Raw genomic sequence first — 18944 nt, 5'->3', positions numbered from 1 at the left:
CTGAGTGGCCCCAAGAATAGCTACCACCTCAAAGGCAGGTACAGAGGACCCAGTCTGTCCTCCCTGTGGTCCCCTCACCCTCTGCTGTCTTAACAGGGTGCCCTCAAATCAACATCATTGAACCCCTTATGCAGAACAAGAGGTGGTCTGTCATTTACAAATGTCTTCCTCATGAAGACACTTCAAATTGTGTTTCACATAGAGACATTAGGAGTTAAAAAATAAGTTCATCAAATAAAAATAGATTTCAAACAACAATAGAAGTAAAATATCAGTATTAAAGAGCATACCGCAGTACCCTGGGGTTCCACATACTGTCTTCATGAGCACTTGATGTTCCACAATTTTAGAGAGTCCAAAATCAGCTAATAAGACAAGAAAAAAATTTAATGAAGCGAGTCTTTTCTCATCTTTTATAAGATGACAGAATACTTTTGTTATTCAAAATAGAACTAAATTCTTTGTTTGTTTTTGTATTTGATGACGGGGTAAATGTAGATAGGGGCCAGTCACCTGGGAGAGTGAACAAACAACCAAAAAATAATAATTCAAGTGTTGCTTTAAATTGAAAAAAAGAAAAAAATAACTACCAAAGACATTTTATGCTTTTCTCTATAATTACCAGATTTGAGTAAATAAGCTATTCCTTCTTGAAGTAATAGTTGCAGTACATATATTTTATCTAATATTAATTCTGAGATTTATGAAACTAAAGGACAGTAGTGATGTAATTCAGAACTTTTAATCCATTGGAAGAAATCAAATTTAAAAATTAGACTTTCATAAATGTCAAGAAAATGAACAGAAGTATCAAAGGTTTATTCTGCCTCAAAATAAATAATGTCATTCCATAGTGCATTTGATGGAAAAGAATTTACTCTCATCTAGGGAACATATACCTTTTCTGCGCAAAAATCCTTTTTATTTATTTCTCAGGATATTATCAGATAAAACATTATCAGAAGTTGCTACCATTACGGTCTATTCACTGGGCTACACCTCTCTCACTCAGGAAACATCAGGAAACAGTTCAAGGCCATTCTTCAAGAGAGGCAGGTGCAGAATTGATGCCATTTTAGGCTTCAAAGATAAACCCACGTTTCAATGGAGGTGCTGATCCTTATCAGAAAAAGCAGTAGGAAGTCCTTCAGGAAGAAGGGAGCTCCTGCCTAAATCAGTATCCGTCCAACCATTTAAAGAAATTTCTTTAAGGATAAAATCTTTGAAAGTGATGTCAAAGAAAATGGAAGCCTCCCTGCTGTCCACTACCTTTCAGGAGTGATTATGAGAACAAGCCAGCTGCCCAGCAGGACTCCAGGATTTTTTCTTTAGGTTCTTGGATTCATAAAGCACATTATGTTGTCTGAGCTCTTCCATGATATGTACAATTTAATTTTCAAAAGTGTTAACATTTATAAATGCAGTGAACTCATCAGATCAGCATTATAAAGGACAGCTCCAAAAGAGCAATGCCCTTCAGAGGATTTAGTACAGATTCTACTATGGAGATTTCATCTAAAATAAATTTTATAATTTTTTTTTTGCAAACAAAGATTTACTTTGTAAGGGACATGAAAAGTAACATTTAATATACATTTTTTTCTAAAATATTAATTTAATGATCTCTTTGAGTAGATCAGAACTTTCCAAAGTTCATCTTTATAGTTCTTCAAACTGCTTACTGAAGGAAAAAAAATCCCCAAGGTTTCCAGAGTCAAATAAGAACTGGGAAAAGTCTCAAAGACACTAATTTAGATGTCAGGCTACACATTAGTATTTTTAACTTTCTTGAAAGTCCTGCAGAAATAAAAATGTTTAAATTGGCATTTCATAACTTATTTGACCAACCTTAGCACCTCCACAAACCATGGTCCCCCCAAAAGAATTATTCACCCTTGTTCACTCAACTGAGGACCTGTGTTCCATGGAGTGCACTTTGGGAAACACAGATCTCAGTTTATCTCTGTTCATATAAACAAATGACTCATAGCCCGAATTCACTGATAGGCACTAAGTATTTTACATCAAAGTTCTTCATTGCCTAAAACTAAGCTCCAACTAACTTGTGGAATAAAAGTTAATAACCAAAAAAAAAACCAAAAAAAAAACCAAAAAAAAAAAAAAGGAAAAAAGAAATGTTACATACTCTGCGATTTTCTTCTATATAAACTTATCTACAAAACACAGTCGTCTCCTGAAGTCCCCATCATTTCCAAGAGCTGTGATTCCTTTGTGTGTCCAGAAATGAAGTACCAACTTCCAGCCACTAATTCAGATTAACACTCCAGGAAAGAACACAGATTTCCGAAACAATTAATTATTCCTTTACAGACACCAATATTTGAGGAAATTTAATGGAGGCAAAACTGGATGGAGCAGTATTTATAAATTCCATGGAATAAATTTCTTCTGCTCTGGAAAAGGGATCATAAGACATCAGGAAATGTCCTCACCAATTTTGAGTGGTGCATCTGGGGCTGGAGTTGCATAGAGAAGATTCTCTGGTTTGAGATCACGGTGGACAATCCCATTTTCATGTAGGTACTAACAGGGAAAATAATGAAGTAATATTCATGTGTTATATTTATGGCTCCAACACTTTTATATTTAATCTTTCCAAAATTATAACAATCTTTATTAAGTTAAGTGATTCAAAAACACACATGTATTATGATTAAAAACAAATACCATAAAAGAAAATGTTTTAAATTATGTAACATTTGAGAATAGTTTATATACCGTTTCCTAAAAGTGAAATGCGATTTAAACTGTATAGAACCACTTGCCAGAAATAAAATATTTACTTCTCAGAGAATATTAGTTGGAGTTCTCATAGGCATGTTACCATATCAGCTCAAATTGTCTAATTAATATTATAGTAAAGTCAAGGTGCTCTATATTGAAATGTCTGGTTTATTAGCTGAAAAGCATTACATATGTGTCATCTTAGAAATTCACAACCATAGTAAAGACTTCATAATTACGGTTTGAACAGACACTGAGATGCGAGTAATTATTATAGAGAACTATCCTTAATATGACAAATATTGTTTAATGACAATGAATGCTCTCATAGGCTCTTCTGAGGATTAGTAAGTCCAGACATTAATACAGAGTGTTATATTTGAGGTGATCTTAAAGATCACCTCTAACAACTCTATTCATTTTATTGTATTTTAAATTATTTTGTAAATTATGTGTAATCACACATGTAATATACTTTGATTGTGAATGTTGAAGTTCTACCTGACCCTGCTTCCCCCAGTATCAGGATCCCTCTCCAAAAGTAATCATTCATCGGTTTGAAATGGTCCAAACTTTTTTCTATTCATATACAAAATGAGTATATGTATAGAAGGAAATATCCCTGATTTCTTTAGTTTTCTTATATAAATGTATCATTAATAAGAATTTTACATTGCTTTTTTTCACTTAACAATGTCTTTGAAATCTTTCCCATGTGTCACTACAACTTACTCTATTTAATCCTTGCATCCACTTTTTGTTGGATGTATCATTTAAAAAATTTTGCTATTTCCTTTTTAATGCACATTCAAATTTTTAGCAATTACAAATAATGCAGTAATAAACCTTCTAATATTTGAATATTGGAGTATTTTTGCTGGTGTTCCTTTAGGACAGATACCTGGAAGCAGGACTGGTGGGGTCGAAAGTTATATATATTTTCAATTTTAATATATACTGCAAAAGTACTTTCCTAGAAGACTCCATCAGTATTTACTCACATAAACAGTGTAAATGTAAATGCTTTCCTAATATTTTTATCTAATTTATATTCTTAACTTTTGCAGAGCGGGAGTATAAAGATTATACCTTATGTTTGGTTTAACTTATCTTTCTCTGTTTACTGGTATCGTCTACCTTCTCTTCATACCCTTAATGGTTTTCCTCTTCTATGAACTGTGTACTCAAATGCTTTGCCTATTTTTCCATTGGATTAAGAGAAAAAGTTGCCAAGGTGCTGTAGTTTTTTCCTTTCCCATCTCATAGGGGAAGGGAAGAGGTACTTTTTTTTTTTTCTACTCAAGCCAAGTAAGAGGGGATAAATACTTCAAGGTCACAATTTGTAGCACTTGACATGTGTCAGTTAGTGATTTGGGGAAACAGGAACTGATATCTGGCTCACTCATGAAAAACTGGAAAACGGTTGGAGCAGGTGATTGAGGAGAGATGGTCTCAGTGAGATTCAGTTGCCCTCAAGTAATAGCTGGGCAAAGAAGCACATTTCTCACAGGCCCAGTGTGGACTGTGCAGAAGAGAACCAGACACTAGTATCCCTCCAGAGATCCCTTTGCTGGCCTATTTTCTGCTGGGGTGATGCCATCTTATCTCAGCATGACAGGAAACAGAACATGAGGGAGGTAGGTAGCTAAGGGGCCACTCAGAGAACCTGCAGTGATAGAACTATCCTGCAGTGAGTCTCTGTAGAGCCATCAATGTTGTCCCATAAACAAAGAACAACAGGCATTTGTAACCTGCCACACCTAGAGATTATGGGTGCCAGACCAGACATGTGCCAGTCTGGTAAGACCTTTCTTAACCATCCATCTCCTTTCCCACTCTTCATCATCGCTTTCACATTCCAACTCTGGAAGGACCACAATCAGCATCTGGCTGGTTGAAAAAAAGCAAGAAATAGAGAAGGAACTAACAAGAATCTCTACCCCCTATATTTATAAATTATAGATCTCTAAGGTCCAAGTTGGGGGAGGGAAGAAGTTTAAAATTGGATGAGTCTAAAATTTTGGTCTTTTCCTTACCCAAGAGGGACTGGAAAAGCTATGGGCATGGCCTGAAATTTTATTCATTGAGGAGAAGAATGGATTCACAGTGTTGATTTGCCAGCACAACAGTAAGAAAAAATAAAGTTGCTTCTGTTCATGTCTTACCAGCTCTAACTCATTCCTTACACTAGATAATTACCACATGTAGGTAATAATAATAATACCATTCATGTCCTAAGCACTTACTATATTTCAAGCACTATTATAAAAACTTTAGACCTAATAGCTTGTTTAATCTTCATGGCAGCTCTGTTAAGTAAAATTATATAGTTCTTGTTCCACAAATGAAAAAACTGAGGCATAAAGAGGCTAGGAGATCTGTACAGTGTCACAACTAGACACTGTGGTGTCGGGATTGAGACTTGGGCATCTGGCTGTAAAGTCCAGACTCTTGCCTGTTACATGATTCCCAACAGATGCTCAGGATATACCCATTACTTGATTTTGTAGGGTGGAAATGTGAGGAAAATAAAAACGAAGGACAAGAGGGTAGAACAATGAAGGATGGGGAGGGTAATAGAGAGGGACGAGAAATGACAGAATGACAGATGACCGTGCTCAGCTTTGAATGATACATCCTGGGAAAATCCACCATATCTCTGAGGATGAAGATACTATCTTTTGTATAAGCTGAGTTTGAAGGCAAAGATGAAGTATCTCATATAGTAGCTTTGGAATATACATAAGAATTGCATAGTTCTATTGATCCCAATCAATAGAAAATATTGATTTTCCTCCCTAATCTAACCCAATTTAAAAGCTCTATTGCTTTGGGAAGAAAATGATACTGGAAATAACAACACAATAACAAGAAAAAATGAGATGAACTGGCAAGTGTTGGTTAGCAAAGTACTAATTATATAAAGATTTTCATGAAATGTTGTTCTGGCCTTCTTGAACAGAAATGGTTGTTATGTGTTCTAAGTCCAAATTTAAAAAAGGAAGAGAAAACAAACAAAACCCAAAACACCATTTGGCACTCCATAAAGGAGAACTAGACCAGATAACAGAAGAAAAGTTTTAGAGAAAACAATAGATTTAGGAGTCATGCACTACCAGGGGGACAAACGCAAAAACAAAGCAATGAAATGCTAATAGTGATAATTCTTACTTTAAAAAGTATAGGCAGGGATCATTTGTTAGAAATTACTTGGTGTAGAAAGATTATTAAAAGTGATGATAAGATCATGGGGGGGAAGGCATTTAAGTGTATTTGATTGACAAAATGGTAGGAGTCATGATTTTATTTTTGCTTGGACCCACTGATTGCCTTTGACCAATAGTTAGTATTTTTAACTCCTACATTATCTCAAGTCAGGAAGCTAGGAAGAAGGAAAACATGAAATATGGTCCTCTGTCTTTCCCCCAAGGAGACACAATCATTAGAAGCAGCAACACTTTTAGAGCACCAGTTCTCAAACTTTTTGTTTTCAGGTCTCTTTTAGAGTTAAAAAAAAAAAAATTAGAACCTCAAAGAGCTTTTGTTTATGTGAATTATATCTAACATTAGTTACTGTGTAAGTAGTTAAAACTGATAAATAAAAAAATTACTTGTTAATTTATTTAAAAATAAAATAATAAACTCATTACATTAACATAAACATTTGAAAAATATAAATAACTATTTTCTAAGACAAAAAATTACTACTGTGTCACTGTTGTAAAATTTTACAAATTTCTAATTTCTGGTTTACTGGAAAACAGCTGGATTCTCTTATCTGCTTATGCATTCTCTATTGTAAAATCACACATCATGTAGACTCTGAAAAATTCCACTGTGCTTTGATAAGTAAGGAGAAATGCTTTCATATTATAATGAAATAGTTTTGACTTCACAGACTCTCTGAAAGTGGTCTCAGGGACCCTCCAGGAATCCCTACACTACACTTTGAAAACTTCTGTCTTACAGTATCTGAAGACATTAAAAAAAGCACTTTAAGATCTGAATAATAAGCACCCTTCCCCTTGTTTTCAAACTAGGTTTTCAGTAAAACACACACCACTAATCTCATCATATGGTAATCTCATCTTAACACATCAAGATCACTGCACATGGAGAATTGCGTTGGGGCAATATACCCCAAGTATACCGTTTATTACCTGTGTGACCTTAAACAATATGCCCGCTTTCTACATCTCAGTTTTCTCATTTGCAACATCCACTTGCAGGCTGTGGTGAGAATAGCAGACAGGCATGAAAGCTCCTAGTATGCAGTAGACATTCTACTCATAAACAGTAGTTACTAGGACTCTATCATTGCTGTTCCATGTTTCTTATAAAATAGATGACATTTAGAAATCCTTTGAGATTTGGAAAACTTTCTCTTTTCTGAAGTATTAAAGAATACTTTGATCAGAAAATAGTTGCTTTTTCTTTCATCACATTCTCTTTTGCTTTGTTTGGCAAAAAGTTCAGCGAAAAAGAGGTTTCATTTACAATAACTAGCCTAATTCAGAAATATTTACATCTCCTTCTCCCTACATAGAAAATTTTTTCCCACTTTAATAGCTTTATTTTGTATGTATTTTTATTTAATTTGCCACAACTCTTCTTCCCAAGAAGATGCAATGTAAGTTACAGAAAGTTAGGATATGTTATATACTAGTCATCTTCACCCTTGAAACAGGTCTAAGTAAAATATGGATGGAAATTGCTATATATGTGTTCATAATTTATGGTAAGAATGTTTAGAAGTTAGAAAAGGAACAAGGTTTGTGGCACTTAGGATTTGAAACATTCTTACTATAATATTTTTCCCAATTGTAAAATAAAGAATTTCTATGATAAATAGTATTTATCATTGATAAAGAGCTGCATTTCAAAGCCTGTTGTTTTGCTTATGGTCAATTCTTCTGAATCTTTGGTGGTTCTTCAAGAGCCACCCCTGGGTGCTGCCCTGGATCCTTTCCCGTGCCCTCCCCCACCTCCCCAGAGGCAATGCCCTACCAGTCCTGCCTTTTCTTCCACCTCTCTCCTGCTATTCCCTTTTTCACCACAGAAATATCTCCAGACCCACCACCCCTCCTCATCCTCAGGACTCAACTATAATGCCAATTCCTCAGGGAGGCTGTACCTGCCCTTCCAAATTAATAACTCTCTTACATGTGCACTCTTAAAAGTTCTCACTGATGCCTCCTATTTTTCTTTACAGCATGTCTGTTTCTTTGCAGCTTTATGTTAAGGATGTCTCCCTCACTAGACTGACAACTCCACAAAGACAGGAAAACTATTACCTGGTTCCCAGATATTTACTTTCCTGTACAGTGCCTACACTGAATATACACTCAATAAATACTTTTGAATGATTAATAAATCAACTTTCCTATAGACATGTATGTTATTCTACTTTTTAGTTATTAACTTGTAGATATTCAAAGGATGATGGTAATATGCACCTTTTATTCATTTGCCATTATTAATCTGTCAGAAGTTTAACTTTTTGGCCTTACATTGTAGCAATATATTTCCATAGCAACATCACTTCAATACATTCAGCTGAAGTAAGGCTCAGCACCTATGTGTTTATGAAACATATACTTATTGGATAATAATACTTAGTCAACTCAGAGATACTCAATGAGTATCAGATGAGTAAGATTTACAGCATCACTTTGAGAAAAGCTAAAACCCAGTAAGAACATTTAAGGTCAGGCAAAAGGGTTTCACCTTCAAAATGACATTTTGAATAATTGCATGATTATTTTTTTCTTCTGTAGTAATTATGTTGATAGTTACGGATGAATTAATTTCTTCACATTCTTTGAAGTTGATCTGAATATTCAATACAACATATGCCTCAGGGGACTTTGGGAAAAAACATTTCAAAATTCATTTGTTATTTTTCTCTTCAGTTTCCTTCATGTCTAAAACATTCATAAATTATACTGGCCATTGTAATAAAATGGAACTGAGTTGTCCAGCTATAATAACACATTAGTGCAGAGTGGGCAAGCCAAAAGGCCTCTGTTTATAACTGAAAGAGCCTTGCTGGACTCCAGTGGTGAGCTTGCAGAGGACTGGGCCTGCTGCTGTCTCTGCAGTAAGGTTCCCACGTGAGCGCCATTATTTAAATTACAGGTGTGGTCTGAAGTGTCTGGATCAGGCAAAGCTTTGCTGGAAAATGCTTGCTGGAGTGGCAATGTCATGGGGGAAAGACAGCAAGATGCTTTCACATCTCTTCTCATAGACAGGATAATTATGAATGTCACTAGGTATGGAAACCTGGGGTGTTAGGTTAGAGTAGTTGATAGGCGAAGAAGTCATTAAGAACAGTCAGTCTCCAGTTCTTGTTTCTGATTTAGGTACGAGACTCCTGGGGTACAAAGTCAGAGTAGGGGAACATGGGTACTTGAAACAGGTTGGAAATTCATTTTTCTGTCTATTTATACATGTGCATGTCATAAAAGTCTATTAAGTGCATATTTTTAAGAATGCTCATCTATTTAGTATTGGTGGAAAATATCATTTTACCTGTACTATTTTCCTTAGATTCAACACCAAGTCTAAAATATTCACTCAAGACTTCAATAAATGCTTATCATTGCTATCAATAGAAATTATTATTAAGTGAACAATTATTTTAAATTATGCATTATGCAAAAATTAATGGAAAAAGTGATGGGTCCTGAATTAAGCACATAAATCACATGCTAACAGAATACAAAAAATAAAACTAATGTACATGTGATCTACAAATGAGTCAGTATATAAAATATATTTGTGTATAAAATTAGAGCAAGTGCATGTTGTAAGGCAACTTTCTGAGGGGCTATGGAGAATGTTTAGAGAGGATAAGACTGAGATAATTTCATTCTCTTATGTATATGGTCAGATTTCAGGAAAGATGAGATTTTAGGAATGTATGCTATGGAAAGTTTTGACCAGTTAAATAAAGGTAATATTCAGGAGACAATGCATAGCTTAAAAAAAGGTCCAAAAATGATCTGCAGTTACAGCGAAAGAAGCAGCAAATACGTTTTTGTAATAAGAAAAGAAGAGATCAGGTTGGAGTACAAAAGAAATAACAGGAGCGCCTAGATCTGCACACTGTGGTCAAGCAGAGTATACAGAGTCTATCTGGAGACTGAACTCTCCATACTGTCTACATGGGCAGGACTAAAGATAAATGTAGGCAGCACTCCATCCTCAGGCAGAGATGAGCTTCTTTACAAGGATGAGAAAGCTGGAAACACTATTATGAGATGTCTATGCTTTAGACTATAGTACATGACTTACATATAAATAAATTAAGAGAGCAGGGGAGGATATAGCTCAAGTGGTAGAGTGCTTGCTTAGCATGCATGAGATCTGGGGTTCAATCTCAGGTACCTTCTCTAAAAATGAATAAGTAAATATCCCTAATTACCTCCCACCACAAAAAAAAAATCTTTAAAAAGTTAAGAAAGGATATTTGGGGTTTATTAGAAAGTGAAAGTTTTTGAATGCAAGTGACATGTCTATTAAATATAACCAAGAGTGAAATTCTGTACATTTTCCTTAAGAAATGTTTACATACACAGATGTATAAATGGTTCCTTAATCATTTATGCATTAAAGTAGAATGTGCAATTTTTTTTTTAAAAAGAAAAAACCCCGAACGTATCTTACCATTTGGTCTTTCAAAAAACTGCAATCACCAAAAGCTCAAACTCTCTTTTAGACAAAGATACTACTGCTGCTATGAATTCAGTGGGTGTCTAGACATGTAATTAAACTCTCTCTATGGTCCTAACAAAAACTGTGTCATTGTGTAATGAAAGCTACTGCATAGTAATTTAGTTTAATTACAGCTATGCTGTGTTCGATGGGCTGTGTGTGGTTAATTGATAATGTCTCAGGAGTTGGTAGGAGGGAGTCTGAATCTCTTTAAAAATCTAAAAGGACAAAGAAAAACCACTCCCTAAAAAAAGAAAACGGTATTCTGACTACAGTTCTCCTACTGGGAAGAAAAATAATACTGTTATACTGTATGAATTTGCTCAGAAAGTTTAGAACAAATATACTAAATTTAAGTGAGAACTTCAAAGTGAACACTCTTCTGTGTCATCTGCTTTGGAGACCTGCCACTATCATTGTCTTTATACTCAACCTCTACTCTATGATGCCTTCATAACTGTCAAGAGAATACATGAGAAATGCAGTATGTAACTACTATTTCCCCTTACCAGATCAACTGGCATAGTTAAGATTGACTGTGAGATCCATGGTAAATTTTAATCTGTAGAGCATCTCCAGGGTCGGAGGAATCCAGATTAGACAAAGCGGCCAAGTTCTGGGGCATTCTCATTTACTTCAGTGTCATCTTTGATGCCTTCTTTTCTCTTGCTGGCCTTGGCCAATCAGTCATAATTCAATCTCCAGAATATCTCTCTCATCTCCTGGCTCTTTTCATTTACATTATTACTGCTTAGTATAGTGCTTCATATTCTCTCCTGGCTCTATTAACATTTGTCTCTTAAATATCCCCATACCTAGGTCATCTTTCTAAAACACAGATTAACTCATGTTGATCCTCTAGTTTAAAAGCAAAAACAATTTATCTTTAAGGGTTCCTGATGGCCTATAAGTTACAGTCTAATCTCCTCAGCATGAAAATTAAAGGCCTTTCAAAATTTGTTTCCAGTTTCTGGCTCTACATCATCCTAGGACAATTCTTTCTATGCTCTAGCCACATAATCTTACTTACTATTCTTAAGTCATGCCATATACATTCCCATTTGGTTCCCAGATAATAATAATCTTTCATGTGCCAAATTGTATTTTCTAAAGATTCTTGTAACAATATTACTCATCTCAAATGTTTTTCCAAAATCTTGCCATTCCCCATCTAGAGGTGAAGATTAAATTCCTCTGTCTGAATCTGGTCTGTGACTTGACTGGTAACCAACAGAATGCAGTGGAAGTGACATTTTTATGACTTCTGAGGTTAGACTATAAAAGTCAATGCAGCTTCTACTTTGTTTGCTAGGTACTATTTTTAAGACTCCTGAGCTGCTATGTAAAAAGTCTGACTATCCTATGGCAGGGATGCTGTAAGAAAACTGGGGAAACATGGAGAAGAAGCTAAGTATGGTTGTTCAAATTGACAGTCTCTGCTGAGGTCCCATGTGACAGACATCAACTGCCAGACACATGGGTGAAGACACCTTGAAATGATTTCTGCCTCGAGCCATCAAGCTCCCAAACCTTTGAGACTTTCCAGCTAAGACTCCAGACACTATGAGCAGAGATAACCATCATTCCCACCATGCATTATTTGAAGTCTTGACCCAGAGAATATACGAGCATAGTAAAATGGCTGTTTTAAACTAGTAGGTTTGGGGATAATTTGTTGCCACAGCAATAGTACCAGGAACACCTTATAATTCAGATTACATACCACCTCCTCTATGAAATCATTGTCTAATCTCACAAATAAAACAAGTATCATTTTCTCTACCCCTGCCCATAGCATTTTCTTCACATTCTTGTCTGTCAAAGTAAAAGATAAATTCCTTGAGAGTAGAGATTGCCTTATTCACCTTTTTTTCCATGGACTTTAGGCAAAGGGCCTGATAAATTTGTGATGCGTGTTTGTGAAAATAATGTACGAAAGAAGGAGTGAATGAATGAATGACCAGAATTATGGGCTGAAGGCGGCTTTATGGCTGACAACAACAAATGCACACAAAATCCCAAGGAATAGCTAGAACTCACTCTGAGCTTTAGCTCATATTGGCACTTAATAAATGTTTATTAAATAAATAAAATGGTGGACCTACCTGAGCTGGGACAGGAATCAGCTACTAATATCTTTGGGTTAGAACAGATGTCCTATGTCCAGCCCAATTCATATCCTGTGTGGCCCTGTGTTCAAGAAACAATGAACTGAACTCATCCTGCTCTCTCTTTTAGGTACTACCAGTAGCTGCCCTTGGTCAGCAGGGTAGAAAGTGAAGCACAACATAACCCAATTAGTTCCATTTTGCCACACACAACCAAATTTACTTGAATACTGTAGGTCTACTAGTGGTGAATTCTACTAGGTTGTGTATGTCTAATGAAGTCTTTATTTTGCCTTTGTTTTTGAAAGCCATTTTCACTGAGTTCAGAACATGAGGTTACTCCTTTTTTTTTTTTCCCTTGCAATACTTTGATGATGTTACTCCACTGTCTCTTACTTGTATTATTTCTGATGAATTTAATGTCATCCATATCTTTGTTCTTCTGGTATAACGTATTTTTTCCCATGGCTGCTTTTATGGTATTTTATTTATCTTTAGTTTTAAGAAAATTGAATATGATGTCCTTTGGTATCATTTTCTTCATGTTCCTTGTGCTTTGGATTTGTTAAGATTTTTGGATGTGTGACTTTATCTGTTTCATCGTTTAGAAAATTGTGCATATTATTTCTTCAGATATAATTCTATTTCCTATCATTCTTCAGTAACTCCAATTATATCCATATATTTAATAAACAATATATATGTATACCTGTTCCATAGCTTACTGGTATTTTGTTCATTTTGTTGTTTCTTTTCTGTGTTCCACCTTGATTTTTAATTCTGTGTCTTCAAGTTTACTTTCTTTTATTTTTGAAACATCTAATCTGCTAATTCTATCCTGTGTATTTTTTTCATCTCAGATACTGTAGTTTTCATCTCTGGATATTTGATTTCAGTCTTTTTTTTTGTACATCTTCTATGAATCTATTTAACATCCTTAATCTTTCCTCTATCTTCTTGAATATATGGAGCGTAGTTACAATAACTATATTCATGTTTCTGTATACTATTTATTTCATTTGTGCCATTTCTAAGTCTGTTTCTTCTGACTGACTTCTCTCCTGCTTTCATCCAGTCTCACTCTGGATGTGCTTTTTGCATGCAACTCTCATAATTTTTGACTAGGCATGTTGTGATCTTAAATCTTGCTGGGTGCTGGGCAAATATAGATGTATTTGTGATCTTTTGGATGCGGTTAAGTTACACTACCTGAAAACCAATTCGATCCCTTTGAGGTTTGCTTTTAAACTCTTAAATTCATCTGCACTATTAGGAACAGAAACTCTTCCCATTCCCCTGTGAGCTACAAGTATCGTTCCCTCTAATCTGGTTCTTTCCTTGTCCTTGGGTTGTCTTCACATGCATGGGTTGATCAGTACCTAGCTGAAGACTTGTGGGGAAGGGGGACCTGCAGCTTCCCACAGATGGCCCTCAGTGAAGCTCTCTCCTCTCTGGTACTCTGCTCTGTGAACTCCAGCCTCCTTGGCCACTCAGATTCTCTGTTCTGTCTCCTCATCTCAGGAAGATGGCTGGGTTCCTCTTGTTTTCTCCCTCCCTCCACGGCAGCCTGAGAACTCTCTTCAGGCAATTTGCAGGGCTCTTATTGTCTGTGCTTCCTTTTTCAGGGATCACTGGGGCTGCCTGATGTCCAATGTCTGAAATATATGTTTCATATTTTTTGTTTGCTTCAGGGAAAAGTGCAAATTAGTTTCCTTTTACTCCATCTTGTCCAGAGCAGACAATACCAACATTGTTTCAGATGCTTTAAACATTTAAAAAATACTATTTCACTTGATACCTGAAATTGGAATTATCCTTAGTGTGTGAGGCCACTTTGAACCTATTGCGACTACTGATATACCAATGAGTGTCATTAAAGCTGTTAAGGAAGAAAAGAAGGTTTCTTATAGCAAAGAAAAGTTAATTTCAACTTGTTTCTTTGTTAGAAAGAAATTCTTCCTGCTTTGTGGACCCATGGGAGTGCTTGAGAGTGGTACCAGATGTGACATGGATCCACAGTTACAGAGATATAAAGGAAAAGAATCATATTAAGTAAGTTAAAGAGATGCAACAGTGCTTGGCTTGGAAATAATACTCTTGATAATTCTTAAATGTATAAAATAGTTGAATCATTACAGGCCATATTCCTTTCCAAGTAAAGATGAAGTACCCTTCTATCATATTCTACTATTTATTTATTTATATAACTTATGAAATAAATCTTTTAAGATTTATTGAAGCAAAATGAACACTTACCCAAATTAAAAAAAAAACAATGTTGTGTCAAATTGTAAAATGACTATAACTCAATAAAAAAATGTTTAAAAAAAAAAACAAAACCAAAACCCTCTAAAGCTGAGGCTCAAAGAGGATAAACAACTTGTCTCTGCACAGAGTGAAGTGGCAGAGCCAGGAGTTAAACCTCAGTCTGTTTGATTCCAGAGCTCATGGTGACAACCATGAATGCTTTTTTCCCTTCGACTTGCTCAGGAACTGAGAAACCTGTAACAGAAGCAATGAGAACTTGGGACAAAGAGAGCCTCTGGATCTTCTTAGCTTCCTCTCAAAGAGCTAAGTGCTGTGCAGTGAAACTTGAAGTCCATAGGAACAAGAGGAAGAAGCTGGGGTGATCAGGTCAGAGAGCTTTTTGGGGAAAAAACCCTCTAAATATATGAAAGGTATACACAAATATATCACTAAAGCAACCTGCTTAAAAATTGTTATGAGGAATTAAATTGAAGGTTACTAATTTTCATATACTAGTAGAAATAGTTCATTTAGTAATTCAAATACTTCAGAATGATGCTTCAGAAAATTATAAAATAAATCAACTTTGCCTGTATATGCTGGTTGTTCAGAGATTATCTATACTCTATGACAATTATAAAATTTCTTGATCTTTAAAGATAAAAGTGATCAAATGATCTACTATGTTTTATAACATTTCATTTAAAGAAAAGAAAATAAAATTTTATCGAAACTCTGAAGGCTTCAATATGTTGAAGTTACTTCTAAGCTTACGTGGCTAAACACACTCAAAAACTAAAACTAAACACACTCTAACCATATGATATAGCAATCACATTCCTTGATATTTAATTGAAGAAGATGAAAATTTATGCCCACATCAAAATCTGTACATGGATGTTCACAGCAGCTTTATTCATACATGCCAAAACTTGGAAGCAACCAAGATATCCTTCAGTAGGTAAATGGATTGACAAACTGGTACATCTAGACAATGTTATATTATTAAGAACCGAAAAGAAATGAGCTATAAAGCCATGAAAAAGACATGGGGAACCTTAAATGCATATTATTAAGTGAAAGAAACCTGTCTGAAAAGGTGATCTATTGTATCATTCCAACTATCTGACTTTCTGGAAAAAGCAAAACTATGGAAAAAGTAAAAAGATCAGTGGTTGTCAGGGGTTGGGCTGAGGCAGGGGGGATTAATAGGTGGAGCACAGAGTAGATTCAGGGCAGTGAAAATACTCTGTATTACACCATAATGATGGATACATATCATTAAACATTTGCCCAAATCCATAGAATGTACAACACTGAGAGGAACTATAATGTAAACTATGAACTTTGAATGACTATGATTCAGTTATAATAAATGTATCAGTCTGGTGGGACTTGTTGATAAGAGGGAGGCTATATATGCTTGGGGTTAGGGAGTATATGGGAACTCTCTGTACTTTCCCACCTGCACTTTTCCCCATTTTGCTATGAACGCAAACCTGCTCTAAAACAAAAACAAAAACAAAAACAAAAACAAAACAAAAACAAAACAAAAACTCCAAGTTTTGCTGATTCTTCTAGATTTTATAAACAGACGATCATGCATCTATGAACAAAGACAGCTTTTTATTTCCATTGCTTGTCTTACTGCATTAGCTAGAACTTTCAGTATAATGCTGAAAAGTCGTGGTGAGACGACATCCTTGACTTTCCCCTGATTTTAGAGGGAAAGCTTTAGGTTTCTCACCATCAAATATAATATTATCTGTAGGTTTTCTGTAGATATTCTTTATCAAATTGAAAAAGTCCCTGCTATTACTAGTTTACTGGCAATTTTAAAAATTATAAACGGGTGTTGGATTTTGTCAAATGTTTTTTCCGCATCTGTTGATATGATCTTGTCATTTTTCTTTTTAGCCTGTTGATGAGATGAATTACATTAATTGATCTGCAAATGTTGAATCAGCCTTACATACCTGGAATAAACCCCACTTTTTCATGGTGTATGATTCTTTTTAATACATTGTTGGATTTAATTTGCTACTATTCTGTTGAGGATTTTTGCTTCTATGTTCATAAGAGATATTTGTTTGCAATTTTCTTTTCTTGTAATGTCTGGTTTTGGCATTAGGATAATGCTGGCCTAACAGAATGAGTTAGAAAGTACTCCTTTTTGATTCTATCCTCTTAAAGATATTGTAGAGAATTGGTAAAAAAATTATTCCTCAAATGTTTGGTGAAATTCACCAATGAGCCCACATAGGATTGGTGCTTTCTATTTTGAAAAGTTATTATTTATCCAATTTCTTTAACAGATATGAACCTATTCAGACTGTCTATTTCTTCTTGCTTGAATTTTGGAAAATTGTGCCTTTCAAGAAATTAGTCCATTTTGTCTAGGTTATCAACTATGCTGGCATACATTTTCTCATAGTATTCCTTTATTATCCCTTTACTATTCATAAGATCTGTAGTGATGTCTCCTCTTTCATTTCTAATATTAGTAATTTGTGTCCTCTGACCCTACTATTTTTTATTAGCCTGGCTAGAGGCTATTGACTTTATTGATCTTTTCAAAAAATCGGCTTTTGGTTTCACTGATTTTTTTCTATTGATTTCTTGTTTTCAATTTCATTGATTTCTGCTCTAAAGCTTATTACTTCTTTTCTTCTTTTTACTCTGGAGTACTTAAAATAATTTGTTACGGATTTTCAAGTAATTCATACCTGAATGTAAGTTTTTTTTGGGTAATTTCAGGAATTCATGTATTAAAAATACAAAAAGTTTCATCATTCCATTGAACACCACATTATTCTTCAAATTGCTGCTATTGTCAATTCAGGTTAAATGACACTGTATTTATTTAATGTTTTTAATTGTTAAATGACATTCCTTCAGAACTCATATGAAGAATCTCAGTCAAAATTCCTGAGGTGATATTAAGGTAGAAATCTAATATCAAAACCAAAATCAAATCAATGCATCTCAATACATTGTCCATTCCATGAAAATTCCATATTAATATAAATGTGGTTTCTGGTACTTATGAGAAATAAGATTTTAATTACATGCAAATCTAGTAAGTTATTTAATAAACTCGACAATGCAAAAAAATCATATGCATACTCTACTGGTTATACTGTCATAACAAACCATTCTAATTCCTTTTAACCTATCTCACCATTCCTGGATATTCAAGAAAAGCTGGATGAATGAATGAAGAAAGTCCTCAATTCTGCCAAACTGAGCTCTTTTAGTCTACTGCTTGACTTACCCTTGAGGGGAAAAAAGGATTCAGTCTACAAAACGTCAAAGGAGGAGCTGCTATTGGAGAGTCAGCCTGGTCATCAGCATGCCAGGTAAGACCAATCTGAATAATCAGCACATGAGTGCTGCACTATATTTATCATCCATAAAACTGGCATAAAAGGGCAACTACTTGTGAAGAAATCCAATAATTAAATGGACGTTGAATTTGGCTACAAAGAATTGAATACGTCTTCTACCTAGTTTCTTACTAGTGACTTACATCAGGGATGTTCAACTTTTGATACAACCACCATTTTGGATATTGACAAGTGACAGAGTTGACTGCACGTGGGAGAGTTTCCTCTGTGGAGCTATCATTATTTCTACCTACTTTTGTCCTAAAAAGAATAGAATATGCATTTACACATATTCTTAAATTATTAGAGACAGATTTAATTTTTTAATTATAGCATGTAAAGTGATTCTCTCTCATTATGTCAAGTAAGCTGTTTTCAAGAACTGAATCCAAGAGTAAAAACACAGAGGCAAATATAAATAGGCACACCTGCTGCAATGCACCAGTGTCTTAAAAAGTGTGACTCTCCCTGCTATGTGACCTTTAAAATGGCAGTATCTCACTTGTCACACTTCAGTGTTAGCCTTTGAATTTCTGCCATCCTTGGGTTTCTTGTCTGGTCATCTATGTCTCTAACTTTGGGCCCAACATAGTCTACAGCAGATAAAGTAGGGGAAGATAGGCTGCAGAAGGATTAAGAGCATAAAATCTGAAGTCAATTTTTATTTTGTGTTCTAAGCCTGATTCTGCCATAAACCAGCTGTGTGATCTTTAAAAAATTACCTAACCTTTCTGAGTCTCAG

General features: G+C 35.0%; 1 protein-coding gene across 5 annotated transcripts in view; it reads right to left on the bottom strand.

Moving 5' to 3' along the window:
• The window catches only part of CAMK4 (calcium/calmodulin dependent protein kinase IV), a 199647-nt gene that overhangs the window by 27980 nt on the left and 152723 nt on the right, over nt 1-18944 (bottom strand). For 4 of the 5 annotated variants that reach the window (XR_012505574.1, XM_074360453.1, XM_010971479.3 and 1 more), the window contains 2 exons: nt 2454-2544; nt 291-365 (listed from right to left, as the gene is read on the bottom strand). Coding sequence is in view for 4 of the 5 variants with exons in the window: in XM_074360453.1 (XP_074216554.1) it covers nt 291-365; nt 2454-2544 (166 nt within the window). In the remaining variant the exon portion in view is untranslated. Of the gene's footprint in view, nt 1-290; nt 366-2146; nt 2384-2453; nt 2545-18944 lie in introns of those variants that run through there. The other variant, XM_074360454.1, reaches the window with a different exon arrangement.

The sequence above is a fragment of the Camelus bactrianus genome, chromosome 3 (assembly GCF_048773025.1).
Source record: "Camelus bactrianus isolate YW-2024 breed Bactrian camel chromosome 3, ASM4877302v1, whole genome shotgun sequence".
Lineage (NCBI taxonomy): Eukaryota > Metazoa > Chordata > Mammalia > Artiodactyla > Camelidae > Camelus > Camelus bactrianus.
This window is presented reverse-complemented; position numbering and strand designations above follow the sequence as displayed.